This window comes from Typopeltis vanoorti, chromosome 16 (genome assembly GCF_054136105.1).
Source record: "Typopeltis vanoorti isolate ZY-2024b chromosome 16, IOZ_Tvanoo_1.0, whole genome shotgun sequence".
NCBI lineage: Eukaryota > Metazoa > Arthropoda > Arachnida > Uropygi > Thelyphonidae > Typopeltis > Typopeltis vanoorti.
The window spans coordinates 65,816,343-65,828,642 of record NC_143564.1 but is presented as its reverse complement, the minus strand read 5'-3'; the positions used below and the strand labels follow the sequence as shown (position 1 = coordinate 65,828,642).

The 12,300-nt window shown below is 32.6% G+C and overlaps 1 protein-coding gene across 5 annotated transcripts in view; it reads right to left on the bottom strand.

Annotated features, from left to right (window-relative positions):
- Positions 1-1,937: 1,937 nt before the first annotated feature.
- The window catches only part of LOC150098087 (DENN domain-containing protein 1A-like), a 224,361-nt gene continuing 213,998 nt past the window's right edge, over positions 1,938-12,300 (bottom strand). For all 5 annotated transcript variants that reach the window (XM_090406168.1, XM_090406169.1, XM_090406171.1 and 2 more), the window contains 2 exons: positions 9,525-9,675; positions 1,938-2,762 (listed from right to left, as the gene is read on the bottom strand). In XM_090406168.1, coding sequence (XP_090262294.1) covers positions 1,971-2,762; positions 9,525-9,675 — 943 coding nt within the window. In that variant the 3' untranslated portion in view covers positions 1,938-1,970. The remainder of the gene's footprint in view (positions 2,763-9,524; positions 9,676-12,300) is intronic.

The window sequence follows — 12,300 nt, the reverse complement described above, 5'->3', positions numbered from 1 at the left end:
TTCTAAATCTTGTTGGATGTTATCCACCCACTGTGGTCTTCTTTTAGGCCACTTCCCATCAGGCCTTGCAAGCCTGTTTAGCTACTCTCCCATTCTTTTCATGTTGTCCAAGTCTGCAAGCTCCGATTTCAACAGTTAGTAGGGGTGATCTATATAGCATTAGTATAATTCTTGGTTATGTCTTCTGTAATTTATCTCAAATTTCATTTTTTTGTAATTTCTACTGAAATAAATTAATACCAAACAATATACAGTGTTTTGATGTGTAATGTACAGTAGTAGTAATCTGTTATGCATAACTGATAGTTGGAGTGAATGGTGGCACTAATTCGTAGAAATGAACAGGAGTGTCAATTCAGGAAAATAAAGGTGGGTGTTTAAAGCAAAAAGGATGCTGTATTTTCTATATACTAATGCCAGAAGTATCAGGCATTTTTTGTGATATTGCATAAATCATCTCTCTTCATAAATTTAAAGTATACCATGACAACGACCCTGCAAAATCAATGATTTTGCAGGGTCATTGCCAATAATTCTTTCTGTTGCCAATAATTTTGTTCCTTGAATAATCAGTTTTGTGGATAAGCAGCAATCCGATCTTCTTTGATCCATTCTTTCATTTTTTCTTGAATTATTTGTATAACTGACAACAGTTCGCCTGTCAAAGCTGCTCAACTTTAATTCCTTTTTAAAACTTTACTTTGTTACATATTTTTCTTTTCAATATGATATTCATATCATATTCAATATGTTCTTCATATTAAAACTAAGTGATAATCACTTCCAGTTTCAAATCCCCTGTATACTGTTTGTCTATGAATTAGTGTGAAGATAAATTATAATCAAATACAGGTAAAATATAATCAAAACGTTTTGTTTTCTTTTTTTTTTTTTTGTCTTCTCTCCTTGTGAATTTCTGCACATCTTCATGTTGAAATATGGTGTTGCAGGATGCATCACATGAAGTTAATGATTGGACATTAGGTCAGAAGCCCTATTTGGTTTTCACATTCCTTAAAGTTTTTGTGGAGGTGCTCTGCCAGTTATCTAGCTTTGACACTTAAGTGACCTATTCAGTATACAGTAGACTTTTATCATGATTTAAAGTAAGGATTTGGCTCTGCTAGGGAAAACAATGTCTATACCACAAATTCATATTAATGTAATATATAAAAATAATATATTAATTATTAACTAGATGTATAATACATATGTAGTTAATATATAAAAACAACACTATAGCTAAATTAATAAAATACAAAACCTCTCCTTATACTCTTGATGGTAAGAAGTTTTCTGATACAAACCATGTGAATATCATGATAATGATAAATCTTTTGAATATAATTAATACAATAAAAAATAAATGAAAGAGACCATCTTCAAAAGACTTTGCTAAAGTTTAATAATTTAGTCTCAGCCTCAAGGAGATCCCATATGAGTGCACTTTGTTTCAAATAGATATATAAAATACTACCTATTGTCTGAATGAATATCATCTCTGCTTTCTGAGTTTGAATCACACTTCAGCATAAATGCTTGTGAATGTTATCAGGTGGCAGACAATTTTTGCTATCAGGTATGGTTAAAGAGAAGTGGCTTGTAAAAATATCAGTTTTGTATCTACAGATTTCAGATTATCTATCCCATCAGTACCACTATAATAATAATACTACATAACAACTAGCTTCTGGAACCCTGTGGATGGAACTAACAGTTCCACCTCCAAGGTAGTTTTTTTCCCAAAGAAAATGTAATGACAAATACTGAAGTCTCTTCATGAAAACAAAAATAATATATTACAATGGCATATCAAAATGGATTTTTATCAATTACTCATGTTTTCGCATCACCTAAATGGAAACTTCTACACTCAGTTTATAATAAATAGTTAAAAATTTATACAGTTCATATTTTGAAGTCTAAAAAACACATGATAAATTCTTAAGTACATTTTATTATCACAAATGTTAGGTAAACCAACTTGCACTTTTATCTGTTGGTGTAGACAATCGGTTTTGTACAAACGAATTAAAAGGAAAATAAAAGGAGGTATTACACTTTGGGGATTCACCACTGGAAGGACAAACTGGACTGCTCATCTCACATGTTAAATTTTGAACCCTAGTATTTATATCTAGCTGCTTCTGAGAAGTTGTTAAGCATTCCAAATTATTTGGCACTACACTGAAAGAAGGTCCTCTGTTTTCTGTATGAGAAGTTATAGTGGAAGTTTTTTGCACTTTTGCAGCAATGGAATGAAGCATTTCCAAATTAGTACCTACTGGTAGAGTCTGGGCTTTCCAATGATTAAGTAATTCAATGTAAGGATGTGATGATATCTGAGTGTGATCAGTAGATGATACTAAAGTTTGTTTTGGAGATAGAAATGAAGGGTCATCAAACTGAAAGTAAATTGGATTTTCCAACTGTGTTGGTGATATATTAACACGTGGTGTACTGCAGTTTGAAGAACTTGGTATACTGAGATCAACTAAAGGATATGAAGTATTATTCACAATGTCTTTAGAACTTATTTCTGGTTTTTCTAAAGTTTTCTTTTTCTTATTTACAAAATCTACAGATGTTGAGTCCCACTGAAATATTTCAGTTCTCAAGCTTTGTATTTTTGAATTATCAACTTCTGCAGATACTGATGAAACTTTGCAGCTGCTTGCTTTTACTTTCAGGATAGGCTTGTAGGAAACTGGAAGACTACATACCTGAAGTGCATCAGCTGGTTTAAGTGAAAAGTTAAGCCCCTGTGGATATATAAAAATACATATATTAGGCATTTTATTTTCTTCAAAATTATAACTAAGAAATTACTTCTATCATTATGTTTAAATTAGAGTTACGGGTAATGATTTTTTTTTAGTGCATAATATCGCTACTAGTTTTTTGGACACCTATTTATCAAAGTGTATAACAGAAGTACAAAATTAAACAATATTGTATACAGACAGTTCTCACTTTTAAGCATTTTTTCTTATAAGCATCAACAAAATTGAAAATATGTACATTAATTGCAATACATAAATGCTAAACATTCATAAATAGAGTGTTTCAAACCATGCACATAACTATATGATACAGTACTATGGAAGTGCATTAGTCTCACTAACTCACATCACATAAAGTAATTAATTGCACTGACATTATAAAAACTGATTATGTTGCTCTTAATTTTTTGCTGTTTTGTCTTATTTCAAATTTATTCTCAGCATTAATACTGTATAGTATGACAAAAGAAAGTAATACTACGGAGAGTGATGTTAATAAAAAGAAACAGAGAAGAAGCAATTAAGATTTTTGAGTCACAAGGGTCAAACTTCAAGCACTAGAAAGCTGCTAAAGATTAAAAAAAAATGCTTAAGCATGCATGCTATTGTGAAATTTATAAAGAAAAGAGAAGGCTGTTTTGGAAACAAATGACTTTTATAATTTGCTAAATTGAAAAAGCTATGTTTTCATTTCTTTGGATAAATATTAAGCATAAACTATTGTTTTGTTGACCTTTATTTAACATTATTATGATCAAATTTCATTATTGAGAATGTAATTCCTGTTTTTAACATTGTATTAACATCAAATTCTTGAATACAAGTTTTCACTTTAAAGAGCATGCTAGGAAGAAATTAACTTGTATAGTCAGGAACTATCTGCATTTGATTAACATTAAATCACAGCTCAAATGTCTTGTATAGAATCTACAGTCACACAATTTTTTTAAAAATTTCTTTTTAAAAACTTTTGTACATATGTTTTTCTATTCAATGTGTTACTTAATTTTGTCCTGCTCACTTCCTATTTCAAATCCCTGTATACCCTTATATCCTGATACTCTTGTATCTTATATCACTATCAACAAATAACATAAGCAAATAGACCTTGTTATTTCTTTTTACCTCCAGGTTAAATTTATGCATATCTTTATGATGGAGCATGGTGCTAGCATTGAATAGGATTTGGATCTTCTGATTGATTGATTGATTGATTGATTGTTCATTACATAGGTGGTTACAAGACAGAAGCAACAAATTACAGACCAATTAGTATTTCAGGAGTGGATGAAAAGTTGATGAAAGTAAAATCCAGGAACAAGAGGACTGAAATATGTTACTCTATGGGTGTGTGTGTGGGGGGAGGGGGGGGAGTGAATCACAGCTTTCTCAAAGTTAGGTCTTATTTTAGTAATTTGCTCACATTTTATAATAGAGTGACAGCAGAATTAGATAAGGGAAATATCTGTACTATGATAACGCTGTACTTAGATAGATATGAAGCTGGTGGTATGGATAGGGAAGTAGCTGACAGACAGAAACACCAGAGAGTGATATATGGTGGAGTGGAATCTAGGAGAATGATGGAAACTAGTGGAGTGCCTCAAGGCTCTGTGCTAGGGCCACTACTCTAATTTGTATATTAATGATATAGGGAATGATTTAAAGGGGGGGATATTCAATTGTTTGCTCATGATGCACAACTGGGGAGGGCAACAGCTAATACATTTAGTTAATGAAGATATCTTGCAGGATGATTTGAATAAATTTGCATTATGGCCAAATAATAAAATTATTACTATTAACAGATTAACAGAGATGTCCAGGGAGTCAGGCACTCATTGAGAAAGGCTCCCTTTACCCCCCCTTCTTGATAACATTCATTGTCAACTTCCAAGGATGCCTTCTCATCCTTTCCCTATCCTCCATAAAATGAAATATTCCACCTACTGAATTCCTGTAATTCTGAAATATTTATATTTCAGAAGTTTGTAAGTCTCAATCATATCCAAGCTCTTTCTTCTGCTTACTAGTGTCTGCAGTCTATAAATTCTTAATCTGTCTTTATATTCAGTATTCCACAATCCTTATATCATTTTAGCACTCTCCTTTGCACTCTCTCTCTCTCTCTCCACTGTATCAGAATCACCACTGAAACCAGATAATGACTGATAACTTAATGTTGCAAAATGTAAGGGTTATGCCCTTTGGGATGAAAAAATCACATACTATGTATCACAGTGATGGTAGAGGATTAAAAGCTCGAAGAGAGTTAAAACTGATGCCATATGGTAAAAGTTGGCAAAATAACTCAAAGAATTATCTGAACACAAATGTATCTATAATGCGTAAAGATAGCATTATAGTGTTAATAACCTCCCTATGATTTGGATGCATCTCGACATTATGAACACATCCTCTATGCTATGCAGATGATCTCAACGATTCTCTCAAAGAGAGAATCATTGAGGAGGTGGTGGAGGAGGATGCAGCAAAAAATAACTAAACTGTTGACAGGTCCATGGAATTCTCTCTATGAGCATAGACTGAAAGTGTGTTGGATTGTAAAGTTTAGTTGATAGTGGGAAAAGATGAGATATAGCAGAAACTTATGAGTTACTAAAGGGTTCTATAAGAATGACACAAAAGAAATTTTTCAATATATGACAAATAGAGAAAGAACTAGGGGGTCATAGCTGGAATTTGTGTAAAAGTGCAGTTAGTAAGGGTGTACAGACTAGATTTTTTTGTCTGGAGAGTAGCTAATGAGTAGACTGGATTGCCAGAAGTAGTTGTGAATGTCCTGACAGTGAATGAGTTTAAGAAGAGGTACAATAAGTATTGTGTGTGTGTAAAGGTTTCTGTGGGTCTTCTGTGATGAGTCTGCTGACTCCTCAGAGATATCTGTATATTCAATAATAATAATAATAATAATAATAATAATAATAGAGAAATTAAGTTCAGGAACTATATTGGTAAGACAACTAGTATAGCTAAGCAGATTGTAGCTTTAAATAGGCTTCACTGGTAACAGAGAGGAAGTTATGATATCCTTATATAATCTCTGGTCAAGCCAAATAAATTATAATTTGATTGCAGTTTACAACTTTGCTTGTTCAGAATATATATATATATATATATATATAAAACTGATTAAATGACTAGAAGCCAAGAGATAAAAGTAGAAACACTATTTTATTTTAAATAAATCACACAACTAGTTTTGTGTTACAAGACTTCATTGGATGCATAGCATGAGAGAAATATCAACAAACATTGCAAGAGCAATCTATACATTAAAATGCTAATACATTACCATTTAAAGGCATTCTGCATAGCTCTTCATTGTTTGGCATATGCACATGTTCAAGATCTCATGAATGTCAAATTTGGATAGCAACGCAATGACAGTCTGAGAGATTATAACTGAGGTTAGTGCTGAAATGTACTGGATTGAGGATGATTTTAAATTCCTACAATTTTTCTTTCCAGTTCATCAGAGCATTGAAAGATGTTTTCAGTTTTGTTCCACATGACTGGGTGAGTATAAGAGTTTTTGTCGTTAGCATCAGAATTGAGGACGTGATTAGATAGAGTGCTGGCTCTAATTCTGTTATATGTGATGTCTCTTTTATGCTCGATGGATTTTTCAGTATGGCCAAAATAAGGCATGTTGCAGTTGCCAAACATGATAACCGCTGGGATATTTTAAGTTATGTTTCTGTTTGGATGTACTGAGTAAGGAACAGAGCATGGGTAGATAAGTGAAATAAGTTCGGATATTATATTTCTTGAGAACTTTAGCTAACTTAGGTGAAATGGCACTATATATGCCTTTTTCATTATTTCTATCTTCAATATGGTGAGGAAGTGGACTGAATAGTACTTTCTGTTTGTTTTGAATAACCATTTTGCTGAAAAATTGTAAGAAGAAACTGAAGTTTTTTGTTGATATCCTCTTCTTCACAGAGGAGAAAGTGAGCACGTTTGCCTAGCATAAAGATAATGCCAAGTTTCTGAGGTGGATAATAATGGGACTGTGCATGAAGATATCTATTGGTGAATGGGTTTTCTGTAAATGGAGATATTCAATTTATCAGATACATGAGTGAGTTTGATATCTAGGAATGGGAGAGAGCCTCAATCTCTAATTCTGCAGTAATTGAATTTTTGGGTGTTGATCGTTGAGATGGTCTAGGAAATTCTTTAAGGAATCAGGTCCATGATCCAGATTAGGAAAATGTCATCTATATCTCTTTCACAACCTAGGTTTTAATGGGAATGAAGAGACAGCTTTTTCCTCAAAAGATACTAAATATAAATTTGCCAGTATGAGAGATAAAGTACTGCCCATCACTAAAGTTCTATTTGTAAATAGTGTCTTTAGTGTTGGGAATCTGGAAAAAAAAAACTGGAAATAAACAGAATTAACAAAACGGGGTAATAAAGACTACTTCTTTTTTGATAATTTATCTTTTAAGAGAGAACTTCTCCTGTAGGCACATTTGTGAAGAGGGAAATGACATCAAAACTAGCCATAATTTCCTCTTTTTGAATATATAAATCTTTGACACTTGAAACAAAATCTGCAGAATATTTGAGGAACAAGGAAGTCGAGCTGAATAAACATTTCAGAATTTTGGCTAAATACTTTGAGAGCTTATATGTAGTTGAATCAATACCTTCCACAATGGGTCTAAGTGGATATTTTCTTTACGAATTTTTGGAAATCCATATAATCAAGGGATAAAAGGATGAAGTGAATGAAGAGACAATCAAACATTTCTAGAAAACTCTGAAATGAAATAGTGGTTCTTGGAAGGTTGTTGGTATGGTTATGGAGTTCCTGATTTTGATCTCTGTCAAGAATGGAGTAAGAATTTGTTTGTAATAACTGAAACATTTTGTTATTATATTCCTTAGTATCCAGGATGACAGGTAAGTTACCTTTATCTGCAGGTAGAATTATTATCTCTTTGTTTCTTAGATGATGTACATATGTATGTTTTCATGATGATGACCTCAATACAGAGGGTGAATTGTCGGATGTCACTTTCCTAATGAGTAAAGTAATTATTCTAATATGTGTGTTGTGTCTCCATAAATTCTTCACTATGAATACATACATAAACAGAACCAAATATTAGTGAACATTAATTACAATACATAAATGAGCTTAAAATTGTAATACAAATTATATCAGATTATCATGAAGAATGTTTGATTATCATAATATAACTAATAATGTCCTGAGTTTTCTAAAAACTAAGTTGTGTTATGTAACTGATGGGTGTCACTCACACAGAATGCCTATGTTGCAAAGAGGGCAGAAACCAGTTTAACTAGACAGGTTACTGAAGATGTTTTTCTTCAACCCAAGAAGTATAGCCTTATAGATTACAAATGATTACAAACTTGTAATAACAGAACATAATGGTAGATTAAAATACTACACACAAGTCGGTGTGAAAGAATTGAAGCCTTAACCCACAGATCTAACTTAAGAATGAACTGTTCACATTTATCCCAATTTTGGGAAAGTGTGATTCTTAGTGTTCTGTATATCTCTTGAAAAGTCCTCCAATTCAGAGGTGCTAATACTAACTCTAGTAGTTCACCAACTTGACCATGCAACAACAGTTTACTTTGTTAAATGTTCTAACTATTCTTGAAACAAGTGTGCAGCAGTGATAAATGGAACTGAGAGCTACAAACTGAATAGTTAATGCTTGCAGCTGCAGGATCTTGTTCTAAATCTGAGGTGGAACTTTAATATAGTGACATGACACAGTTTTGAAATGTGGCAAGTTTTCAACTTGCAGTTATTTACTTGACTTTTTTTTAATGTGACTCCCATCCACGAGAGCAAGTAGTACATTAGTAGTAGGTAGGCTAAGGATTTTTTCTAATTTTTATTAATTATATATATAGAATTAATAAAAATAAGAAGATAATCCTTACACAGCATGTAAACTGTTGCAAAGTTTTTGAATAGTTGTGCTACTATTCAAAAAAAACTACAGGATGCAACTACAAGCTACTGATTAAGATTTGAAATCTTGAATGGAGAGAGAGAGAGAGAGAGAGTGTACTGGAATACAGCTTGAATGGGGGGGGGGTGTACTGGATATGAAACATTTATTGCTTAAGTGCGAAGCAGAATGAAATGTGCACCTATTTCTATCTGATTAGAGTATACATATCCATAATCAATGTTTATGCAGGATGAAACATCTCCTTACATGCATGACCTGCAACTATGTAAGTTTACTACTTGAGAGGATTGATAAGTAAATCCACATTGCTCACCTGAATTCATCTCTGAGACTTTTGACTATGGGATTACTTGCAGGACAACATGTACTACCAGAGGAATATGAAACCATCACTCCTTAATGTTGAAACACTGCATTGTATGGAGAATACTATGCTAAACAATGGCAGCCATATCAAACAGTTTATAGACTGATTATTCATTATGGACAATGCATTTTTTCCCTTCCGAGTGTTATCATATACAACTTATTTTATTTTATTTTTTTTGTTTACAGTTCATTTATGAATGTTCTAGACTACAGCAAAGTTTATTGTTTTACTTGCAAGAAGTGTCGTCTAGACAGCTTTTAGACAAATAATAACCTTATAAATCTAAAGATTTGTTTATCATATCACTTGGAAATTAGTTTATATCATTATTAAAAAAAAACATTAGGATAAATCATTATTTACTTGCTTACATACCTTAGAATCAGTATTTGAAGAACTCGTGGTCTTATTTTTTTTAACAGAAAGTTTAGGAAATAAGACATCTTCAAGATCAGACATCAAGTTCATGTCAATTTTTTGAAGCTGGGATTTAAAAATGTCTTCTGTATCATTATCATCATCCTGTCTGCAAATCAAATTAAGATAAAAAAATATTAAATGCACACATATACAAACTATATTATAAGAAGAGAAAGGAAGGAGCATATAAATAAATGTAAATGAAGAGTATAAAGACCAAGGTAGAAAGTGCTATAAATACGATAAGAAAAAAAAAAAAAAAATCAAAACATAAAACTAATGAAGTAGGATAAAAGACATGCTAAGGTGTTCATTTTTATTTATACAGGGTGTCAGAAAAGCTGGAACCAATAATAAAAATATGCTTTTCTTTATAGGTGAAAAATGACATTAACAATGGATGAATAAGAGGAGACAGTCCTCTTGGTGATTGTCAGGAATGGACGAGAAAAGCGGCAGACATCCTGAAAGGATGTCCCATAATGTACAGCACAGTTAGAAAACTGATGAATACATTTAAAGAGACTGGATCTGTCACCACCAAGCCTCAATGTGGTCACCTTTCTGTAAGTAAATGCACTTGAATCAGAGTGATGTCAAGCTTCATGTTAGCCAAAAAAATCTGTCTGGAACCATTAGGATGTCCCATAATGTACAGCACAGTTAGAAAACTGATGAATACATTTAAAGAGACTGGATCTGTCACCACCAAGCCTCAATGTGGTCACCTTTCTGTAAGTAAATGCACTTGAATCAGAGTGATGTCAAGCTTCATGTTAGCCAAAAAAATCTGTCTGGAACCAATGGTTCCAGACTTTTCAAACACCCTGTAGGAATTTGAAAGATATTTATGGAAGAATGACTGGCAAATAACTGGTGAAAAAGTGATCATAACAGAACAAATAATTAAACTAAATAAATTAAACCCTCTGTTAAAATATGAACTACAGATGAAACAACCATATACTTTAAGAAATTACATGGGAGAATAATATGACAGTACTTTTTTAAACTTGGTTGTTTAATGAGCTGAAGTTTTCCATTTACATAGAAAAGTACACTGAAAACACAAGAAAGGTGAGGTTGAAAGTTTTTTTTTCGCTTGAAGATGAGATGAAGTCAGTGTTCTCTTTATTAAAACATAAGAAAATAGTAATAAGCATTTCACTTAAATGACAGGTTAGCGCTCTTTCTCAGAAAGAGTATGGCTATGGACAATTATAAAAAAAAAAAAAAACATTTCGTAATAGTATTCATTATCACAATAAATGAACCTAGAGCTGTTGTCAACATAATGCACTAAAGACACAATTTTGTTTTATTTAAACAACTCATGTGATCCAAATTGTAACATTTTCAATAACGAAATGCTAATGATCACGTATAGCACAATGAAGATCCATGTCTAATAGCATTACGATAAAAATTTTGCCTTACTTCCTGCTCATGGTAAGTGCCAACGGAATTAAATAAACAATCTGAAGCTCAAATTTAAATTACACTGAAAATTATTGCAAAATCCTGCCTGAGGGATCAAATTAAAAGCACAATGGCCTTTTTTTATAAACTTCTGTATACATTCACATATTTAGGCTTAAACTAAGTATACTGGTTCGCACTCATAGTAAAAATTTAATACAATAAATGCAGCACAGAAAGAAAAAAATAATTAAACAGCAGGTTTGCAGGTTTAATCATTCCAAAAACAACAGTAAGTGGAAGAAAATAGACTATTTAAAGCTTACATCCATGAGGAGCACCCTCTATGGGTGCTGTTGGCTAGCCTTAGTTGTTGAGTGGGAGGCCCAAGAATTCAAGTTTCCGAAATCTTGGGAAGTTTACCATAACAATATTTATTAAGATTAGGCTGACTTTTTAAATCTACTGCTGATTCTAAGAAGAGTCTTTCAAGATTGTATTTGCTGTGATGAAGTTTTATATCATCTGATCCTGTGCAGGATATCAAAAGCATAGTCAGCTAGACCTGACTGACCATAGCTGTGGCAAAAGATGTATTTTTTGTGTTCATCCAGGCAGATGTTAACAGATCCTGCAGTTTGACCATAATATGATATGTTGCAAGAACAAGGAACTTTGTAAACACCTGGAACAGAGAGAGGAGGAAGTGGATCCTTATGATAGCAGAGAAGGGAAGTGAACTTCAAATATGGATTCACTTCCTCCTCTCTCTCTGTTCCAGGTGTTTACAAAGTTGAAAGCATTGCAGAAATCACATTTCTTTAAAGTATAGCTATTTTTTCTGTCCCAGATATAGGGGATAGTAATGGTGTTACTTTAGTCTGCATATTGACAGGGATGTAAGTAATGGACAATTTGTAGATTTTTTTGGTATTGTAACCATTGGACAGCATGTTCTGGTGAATAAACATGAGTTCACCTATAAGGGACACCTGAATGTAACAAAGGCTGGAGGCTCTGTTTGTTGACACTATATGTTGAGAAGGGAAATTATGGATAAGTTAATGTTTCTATCAGTGTGGGTGGATTTTCTGTAAACTGAGGAAGAAAGGGTACCATTTGGGAGATGCATAATTAGAAAAAAAAAAAAAAAAGAAAGGTAGGCTGTTGTTTTCTTTTTCTATAGTGAATTGGATTCTGGGATGATGACTATTGAGGTGGAGGAAAACAAAAAGTCTAATGTATCTGAGACATGGGACCAAATAGAGAACAAATCATCAATATATCTTAGCCAAATAGAAGGTGTCAGAAT